Consider the following 8,890-nt stretch of genomic DNA (forward strand, 5'->3'; position numbering starts at 1 on the left):
GCCTGGGCTGGGTTTTGCATGGAATTTGCATGGAAAAGGGGCGAGAGGAGGTGCCCACACCATGCCAGCGCCGCAGGCGCCGCGGATGAGGAGCCGGATCCTCTTGGCAGGTTTTCTCCAGCCGCCTTCGGATGCCTCCCCGGGCTCCGAGGATGTGGGCAGAGCTCCGTGGTTTCACTCCGGGGCTCTGGATTCTCCAGGGATGTGTCATCCCCCTCGCGGTGTTCCTTACGTGTGGATAAAAATATGAGGGATGAATCCGCGGCGTTGAAAATATCCCAGAGCACCGGGCAGCCCCGGGAAGCCGGGATGAGCCCGGAGCTGCCAGCTCCAGCCCGGAAGCTGCTGCTGCTCCTGCTGGGGCTGGGGGGCTCGGGGGTCCTCTGCAGCTCCAAATCCATGGGTACTGTCCCAAAGCCAGGGATGCTATCCCAAATCCATGGATTCCCTCCCAAATCCATGGGTACTGTCCCAAATCCATGGGTACCCTCCCAAATCCATGGGTACTGTCCCAAAGCCAGGGATGTTATCCCAAATCCATGGGTACCCTCCTAAATCCATGGGTACCATTCCAAATCCATGGATACCATCCCAAATCCAGAGGTACCTTCCCAAATCCATGGATACCCTGCCAAATCCAGAGATTCCCTCCCAAATCCATGAATACTCTCCTAAATCCATGGACACCATCCCTAATCCATGGATACCATCCCAAATTCATTAATACCATCCCAAATCCATGGATACCATCCCAAATCCACGGATGCCATCCCAAATCCATGAATACTCTCCTAAATCCATGGCTACCATCCCTAATCCATGGATGCCATCCCAAATCCACAAATACCCTCCCAAACTCATGGATATCATCCGAAACCCAGGAATGCCATCCGAAATCCATGGATACCCTCCCAAATCCAGGGATGCTGGAGGTCCCACCCAGTTCCAGGACAGCTCCCAGTCCCTGTTTCCAGGACTGCAGCGGGATGAGGGGATGGAAGATTCCAGATTTCCCATTTTACCCTCTTTGGGAGCTCACGGGGACAATCCAGCTGTGCCCAGGTCACGCCTGGCTGTGCCACACCCCCCTGGAGCTGCACAGCTGGACCTGGGGACAGATCACACCTGAGCTCTCCAAGTGTCACCTCCCTGGGGCAAGGCAGCTCTGGTCCCTGAGGACACCCTGACCAGGATCTCAGATCTCCCTGGAGGGAACGGAGGAGGAAACGGGGCACAGGGAATTCCCATCTTTGCAAATCCAAGCCAAGCTCCTCTCGCTGCCAAGAACAAGGCTCTGAACGCATTTTCAAATCTTTATTTTATTTCATTTTTATTTTTATCTGCTTGCCCCAGCACCGAGCTCACCCTGGGGTGGAACATCTCTACTTTAATCACATTTTCCGTGGAGCAGCAGGCTCTGAGCGCTCTGGGACGGGATCTGGGAACGCTTCCCTGCCTTTGCAGCTCGGGGGCTCAGGAGAAGCGGCCGGTGGGCAGGCGGGGCAGGCAGAAGAAGGCGTTGGGGAAGAGGCTGAGGTTGATGGGGTTCCCGTCCAGGCGGATGTCCTCGAGCGCCCGGCGGATCTGGCCCTGCTCCTGGCTGTCACAGAACGTGTCCTCGTGCATCGTCTGGATCTTGTTGTTCTGGGGGGCGGGACACGGGCGGAGACGAGTCATGGGGAGAGGGAGAGGAGGAGGAGGAGGAGAAGGACCAGGACCAGAGCCAGGACCAGGACTAGGACCAGAAAAAGGACCAGGACCAGGAAAAGGACCAGGACCAGGAAAAGAACCAGGAAAAGGACCAGGAAAAGGACCAGGGCTAGGACCAGGACTAGGACCAGGAAAAGGACCAGGACTAGGACCAGGACCAGGGCTGGAGCCAGGGCCAGGAAAAAGACCAGGAATAGGACCAGGACCAGGACAACAAGGATGAGAAGGAGGACCAGAACCATGCCAGGACCAGGACCAGGACCAGAACCAGGACCAGGACCAGGACAAGGACAAGGACTAGGACTAGGACAATGAAGACGAGGAGAAGGAGGAGGAGGAGAAGGAGGAGGAGGAGGCAGAAGAAGAGGTGGGATCTGCTAAACTCAGGTCAAACCCATCCCACCTGGAGGTGCAGGGAGCGCAGGCTCTCGGGAAGGGGCACCGGGATAAAATCCAGCTGGTTGTCGGAGAGATGGAGGAACTGCAGATGCTTCAGGTCCTGCAGGGAGAGGGCAGAGGTGAACCCCAATAGGGATGAACCCCTAGAGATGAACCAATGAACCCCTAGAGATGAACCCCTAGAGATCAATCCCCTTAAGATGAACCCCTAAGAGATGAACCTCCTAAAGATGAACCCCAATAAAAATGAACCCCCAAGAGATGAACCAATGAACCTCCTAAAGATGAACCCCCTAGAGTTGAACCCCCTAAAGATGAACCCCTTAAGACGAACCCCCAAGAGATGAACCCCCAAGAGTTGAACCTCCTAAAGATGAACCCCCAAGAGATGAACCCCCTAGAGATGAACCAATGAACCCCCTAAAGATGAACTCCTCTAGAGAACCCCTAGAGATGAACCCCCAAGAGTTGAACCTCCTAAAGATGAACCCCTGAAAGATGAACCCCCTAAAGATGAACCACCTAAAGATGAACCCCTTAAAGATAAACCCCCAAGAGTTGAACCTCCTAAAGATGAACCCCCGAAAGATGAACCCCCTAAAGATGGACCCCTTAAAGATAAACCCCCAAGAGATGAACCCCCAAGAGCTGAACCCCCTAAAGATGAACCCTCTAAAGATGGACCCCCAAGAGTTGAACCTCCTAAAGATGAACCCCCGAAAGATGAACCCCCTAAAGATGGACCCCTTAAAGATAAACCCCCAAGAGATGAACCCCCAAGAGCTGAACCCCCTAAAGATGAACCCCCTAAAGATGACTGTCCTGGAGCTGACCCTCCTGGAGCTGCCCCCCTCTGCACCCCTGTCCCCCGGGGCTGGCACCCCAGCCCTGGGACGCACGCGGAAGGCCTCGGGGCGCAGCCCGGCGCTGGCGATGCGGTTGAGGCGCGCGTCCAGGCGGACGATGCCGCGGGGCAGCTCGGGCAGCGCCGTCAGCCGGTTCTCGGGCAGCAGCAGCTCCTGCAGGCTGGGCAGCCCCCGGAACGCGTCCGCGTCCGCCCATGAGATGGAATTGCTGCTCAGGTCGATGCGCTTCAGCTTCTCTGAGGGCGGGGGGAGAGCAGGGACAAAGCCAGGGTGGTTATTCCCCTCATTCCCCACCCAAATTCTGGATTTCCCCACCCAAATTCTGGATTTCTCCACCCAAATTCTGGATTTCCCCACCCAAATTCTGGATTTCCCCACCCAAATTCTGGGTTTCCCCACACAAATTCTGGATTTCCCCATCTAAAATCTGGGTGTCCCCATCTAAAATCTGGATCTCCCCACACAAATTCTGGATTTCCCCATCCAAATTATGGATTTCCCCACCCAAATTCCAGATTTCCCCACCCAAATTCCGGATTTCCCCACCCAAATTCTGGATTTCCCCACCCAAATTCCGGATTTCCCCATCCAAATCCTGGATTTCCCCATCCAAATCCTGGATTTCCCCATCCAAATTCTGGGTTTCCCCACCCAAATTCTGGATTTCCCCATCCAAATCCTGGTTTTTCCCTTGTCCCGGTGATGATTTTTATGCATTTTTCTCACTGAGTGCTGTTTTACAGCTCCCTAGCTAGCTCTGGTGCTTTCCCCACCTTTCTCTCAGGTTCTAGAACAATCAGCTGACTTTCCAAACACATTCCTGGAATGTTGTTTGGTGTTATGCCAAGGAGGGGACCTACAATAAGAAGTGGGGCTGATGCAGGGGTGGAACAGCTGAACCTCCTATTGGACACACCAATTAAATATCCCAATTAATTTACCTTATAAAATTGTCAAAATCCTAATATACCTGTTAAATATCCTAATTAATTAACACTATAAAACTGTCAAAATCCAAATATACCTGTTAAATATCCCAATTAATTAACCCTATAAAACTGCAAAAATTCAATTCCGGGTGTGCCCATCACCACCAGGATAAAATTTTGGTTTTTTACTTTTCGACTTATTCTTCTTGAGAGGAATCAGGGATTTGTCTTTCCAAACAAGCTGTGGGCCTGCTGGTAGATAAAAGCAGGACTGGGAGATAAAAGAAACAATGGGAAGGATTTCACTGGTTGATGAATGGAAAAAGATATTTTCTTTTGAAAATCAACTTTAGGTTTGCTGATAAATGAAATTAGGCATTGAAAGATGAAAGAAACAACGGGGAAGAAAAACCTCTAAATTCCATAAGAATTAAAAATGAAAAGGGAGGGCTGTACATTAGAGGGGATCTCTGGTATCAGGTGTTTTTGGGAAATCTGAACCTCTCAAGTACCTCAGAAATGGGGAAAGAGAGAGGGAAACTGGGATAAAAAGGAGGCTGCATCCTCCAAAAGTTGGAGACATCCCAGGGGAATGCGCCACGGCCTCTCCCTTTATCGGAATAAAGCCAGAGCACTCCTCAGAGCACAAACCTCTGATGCTTGCAGATTAATTCCCTAACATTCTGACAAAATCCTGCTTTTGAACTTCCCGGTTCCAGCGCCGCTGTGTGGGCTTTTTCTCCTGCTGGTGACCCCGACGTACCGAGGCCGCGGAAGTCGCCGGCGCGGACGGCGGCGATGCGGTTGAAGCGGGCGTAGAGGTACCCGGTGTCCCGGGGCAGCGCCGGCACCTGCTCCAGCTCGGCGTCGTCGCAGTACACGGAGGAGCCGAGGCACAGGCACAGCAGGCAGCTGGGCAGCCCTGGGCGTGCGGGGAAACAAGCCCTGACCCCATAAAATACCCCCGAGCAGAGGGAGGAGCCCACCCGGCTGTGGGGGCATGGATCTGTGACACCCAGAGTTGTCATGGCCCTGTGACCCCATAAAATACCCCAGAGCAGGAGAAGGATGTGCCCACTCTGCCCACACTCTGGGGACAGGGATCTGTGACAGTCAGAGCTGTCACGGCCCCCTGACCCCATAAAATACCCCAGAACAACACAGGGACATGCTCACACTGTGGGGACACAGAATCCATGATACCAGAGCTGTCACAGTCCCGTGACCCCATAAAGTACCCCATAACAGAAGGAGGAGCCCACCTGGCTGTGGGGACATGGATCTGAGACACATGGAGCTGTCACAGCTCCCTGACCCCATAAAATACCCCAGAACAGCGGGATCTGCCCACCCTGCCATGGGGACACGGAGTTGGTGACACCCAGAGCTGTCACAGCCCTGCATCATCCAGGGAAGGGCCAGAAACTCCCACCAAAAAAACCCCAAACCTGTTAATAAATGAAGTGCCCAGGATCAAATCCCTCCTGCAGGAGGAGGGGGGATTAAAATCCCCAAATTCAGTTTTTTACACCCAAAGCTCTCCTGGCCCCTTTAATTTTCCCACTGGGGGAAGCAGAACTCCAGAAAATTCTTTTAAATCAAGAAAAATCTGTCCCAGCTGTCCCCAAGGCCCCAGCACGGGGGACAGGAGGGGTAAAACTGAGCCCACCCCCCACACCCGATCCCCCTCCTCTCCCCCGAGCCCCCCACCCCTTCGAGGGGGGGTTCAGAGCAGCTCAGCACCAATTTCCTTTCTCCTCCCACTTAATTTTTCCCGGCCTGGAGTGACAGAAAAGGAATAAAGATATTTATCCTCGCTGCAGGATTTTAATTGTCACTAATCTAATTGCCACCGTCGCAAAGCCTCTGCTCATTAAAGCATCGCTGCTTTGCTGGAGTTCATTTTTTCCCAGTAATTTCTCTCTCTGCAGCCCTCCTGCCTGGCTGTGCGAGCAGACTCAACCCCAAAACCCTGCAAAGAGCTGCTGGCAGCGCCAGAATTCCCTTTTTTACCCCCCAAAATTCCCCCGTGTGGCATCCCAAGGGAGCACAACTCACCCTGCCCGGGGCTGGGCGCTGGGGGCGCGGGGCCAGCACCGCTCGGGGGCTGCACTTTTGGGGGTCCAGCCGTGGTTTCACCCAGCTCTGGCAGGGTTTTGGGGTCCTTGGGGCGAGGAGCCAAGGTGCCAACCTCGATCTGCAAGCACGGCTGGGTGTGAGAGGGGGGACTTGTCCCTTCTGGGGTGGGTGGCACCGACAGGGTCACAGGGAATGGGTTGGGGTCATTAATTCCTCCTTGGGAAGCTCTCCAAGCTCTCCAAGGAACCCTCCTGGCCAGAGGGATGAAGGAATCCTCACATCCAGGAGCTGGCAGAGTTGTGGCTCGGGTAAAACCTTGCCCAGCCCCGGGAGAGCTGCCAGGGCTGCTCCCCCTGCGGTGCCACATCCCTCCCTGGCACCAAATCCCCGTCCTGGGACGCAGCCAGGGGCTCTCCTGTGCCCCCCTCACCTTCGGGACGAGGTCCCCGTAGTCGTAGAGCTCCTCGTAGTTGCTCAGGTCCAGGATGTCCCCGTAGCTGTCCAAGGTCACGTCGTAGTGCTCCAGATCGGGGTTGTCATAGAGGGTCAGCTCAGCCTGGGGCTTCTCCGCCTCCCTCCCCTCCTCGGCTGGGACAGCCCAAAGTGTCCCCAGGCACAGGCTGGCCACCCCCAGCCAGCCCAGGGGACACATCCTGCGCCTGGCAGGGGTCACCGCGCCCAGGGATGGCACCTGCAATGGCACCAAGGGCTGGGTGCGGGCTGGGAGGTTGTGGGGCCAGCCCGGGGTGGAGGGGACAGGGAGCCCCAAACCCTGGGGGGACAGACAGCCCCGGGAGAGGACAGACAGCCACAAACCGTGGGGGACAGACAGCCCCGGGAGAGGACAGACAGCCACAAACCGTGGGGGACAGACAGCCCCGGGAGAGGACAGACAGCAGCCAAACCCTGGGGGACAGACAGCCCTGGGAAGGGACAGACAGACCTGAGAGAGGACAGACAGCCCCCAAACCCTGGGGGACAGACAGACCCGGGAGGAGACAGACAGCCCCACAGGGGACAGGCAGCCCCAGCCCAGGAGGGGACAGACAGCCCCAGCCCAGGAGGGGACAGACAGCCGCAGCCCCGGCCCTGGGGACATTCGTGACCCTTTTCATGGCATTTCACGCTCGGCTGTGCAGGAGAGGCCCCGCGGGGCTGCCGGGGCTGCCCGGCTTTCCCAGCCCCGGGGGGCGGAGGGGGGGTCGGGGATGATGAGAGGGTTCGGGGGTGATGAGGGGGGGTCGGGGGTGGTGAGGGGGTCACGGCTCTCGTGGCAATGAGTGGAACCGGCCCACCAAGCCCAGCAGCCGAGGAGAACCAGCCCCAGGAGCCCCGAAGTGCTGCTCCCCCCTTCTGCTCCCACATCCAGTCTAAATCCCGGCCTAAATCTGCTTTTCCTGGCGGGCCAGAGGCCCCGGGATCCGTGTGACAGCACGGGGACATCCCCCAGGCCTGGCACTCCAAACGCTCCAGGGCCCATTCCCACAGAATTCCCTCCCTCCAGGCTCCCCTCCCGTGGGACACCCACGGCAGAGCAGGGCGAGGGTCCCGGCCCCCTCCAGCCTGTCCCAATCCCAAACCCCAAACCCCAAATCCCAAACCCCAAATCCCAAACCCCAAACGCCAAATCCCAAACCCCAAATCCACCACCCACCCCACAGTTCCTTCGCTCCACCCTGAGGATGCTGCTCCCAAATTCCTGCTGTTTTGCCCCAGATCCGCCCTTTCCCAGTGCTCCCAGCCCCCTGCACCCCCAAACCCCCCCATCCCCCGCTGCCCCAGCCCGGGGGGGCTCTGGGGGAGCCAAACGGGGCCGGCACGGACGTACCCCCGTCCTTCCTCCTCCTCCTCCTCCTCGGCGTGCAGAGCCCCGCTGGGAGCCGGGCTTTTAAGGCACGGAGAGGAGGAGGAGGAGGAGGAGGAGGAGGAGGAGGGGGCTCTCGGGGGTCTGGCCGAGGGGACAGGCGGGGCCAATCAGCCCCGCGGTCCCCTGCTGCTCCCCGCATTGTCCCCAGCGCCAGGCGGCCCCGGGGCGGCTCCGCTGCAGCAGCCCCGGCTGGGAGGGGCTGGGGGGGCCGGGACTGGAGGGGGGCGAGGGGTGACATCTCCCGGGTGTCCCCAGGGGCGGGGGGACACGGCCCCGGGCGGGGGGACAAAGGCAGCGCCACCCCAGGAGGTGACACCGGGCAGGGACCCCCGGCTGTGCCCGGTCCCAGGGGCGCCCCAAAGCACCGGGGGGACCCCAGTGAGCAGCGCGGGGTTTGGGGGGGCTGCAGGGACCCCCCCCGGCAGCGAGGGGTGGGGACAGTGAGCTCACCCAGCCCCGTTCCCCTCCCGGGGGGCGCAGCACCCCAAATCTTCACTCTCTGGGGTGGTTTTGGGGTTTTTGGGGAGGGGGAGCCGGTGTGGATGCAGAGGGGGAGCTCAGCGCCCCAAATCTTCGCACACTGAGAGGTTTTGGGGTTTTTTGGGGAGGGGGAGCAGCTGTGGGTGTAGGGGGGGGCTCACCACTGCAAACCTTCACTCTCTGGGGTGGTTTGGGGTTTTTTGGGGAACAAGGAGTGGCTGTGGGTGCTGGGGGGGGGCTCAGCACCCCCAACCTTCACTATCTGGGGTTGTTTTGGGGTTTTTTGGGGAGGGGGAGCCGCTGTGGGTGCAGGGGGGGCACAGCACCCCAAACTTCACATTCTGGGGTGTTTTATGGGGATTTTGGGGACAAGGAGCCGCTGTGGGTGCAGGGGGAGCTCAGAACCCCAAATCTTCACTCTCTGGTGTGGTTTTGGGGTTTTTGGGGAGGGGGTGTGGGTGCAAGGGGTGCTCAGCACTGCTCCCCTCACCGGGGCAGGGTGTGAAACCCCCCCGCGCCCCCCCGTGTCCCCGGGGACAGAGCTCAGCTCGGGGGGCCCC

At 58.1% G+C, this 8,890-nt stretch overlaps 1 protein-coding gene across 1 annotated transcript; it reads right to left on the reverse strand.

Moving 5' to 3' along the window:
• Nucleotides 1–1,355: 1,355 nt before the first annotated feature.
• Nucleotides 1,356–7,850, reverse strand: OPTC (opticin). The gene is made up of 7 exons (XM_039702583.1): nucleotides 7,812–7,850; nucleotides 6,414–6,674; nucleotides 5,963–6,101; nucleotides 4,668–4,826; nucleotides 3,009–3,211; nucleotides 2,114–2,209; nucleotides 1,356–1,644 (listed from the first exon to the last, which is right to left on the reverse strand). Exons 2-7 carry the CDS (start codon nucleotides 6,633–6,635, stop codon nucleotides 1,474–1,476), a joined length of 990 nt encoding a protein of 329 aa, XP_039558517.1. The 5' UTR covers nucleotides 6,636–6,674; nucleotides 7,812–7,850; the 3' UTR covers nucleotides 1,356–1,473.
• Between the last annotated feature and the right edge of the window lie 1,040 nt (nucleotides 7,851–8,890).

The sequence above is a fragment of the Passer montanus genome, unplaced genomic scaffold, assembly GCF_014805655.1.
Source record: "Passer montanus isolate IOZ18808 unplaced genomic scaffold, ASM1480565v1 scaffold157, whole genome shotgun sequence".
Classification (NCBI taxonomy): domain Eukaryota; kingdom Metazoa; phylum Chordata; class Aves; order Passeriformes; family Passeridae; genus Passer; species Passer montanus.

Bases quoted from the DNA above. Each gene is read 5' to 3' on its own strand.
- OPTC (XM_039702583.1), bottom strand. From the start codon at position 6,635: ATGTGTCCCCTGGGCTGGCTGGGGGTGGCCAGCCTGTGCCTGGGGACA. The intron at 6,102-6,413 runs GTGAGGGGGGCA...CCGTGCTTGCAG, and splicing joins ACGGGGACCTCGTCCCGAAG to ATCGAGGTTGGCACCTTGGC. The intron at 1,645-2,113 runs GTGGGATGGGTT...CCCGCCCCCCAG, and splicing joins TGCGCTCCCTGCACCTCCAG to AACAACAAGATCCAGACGAT.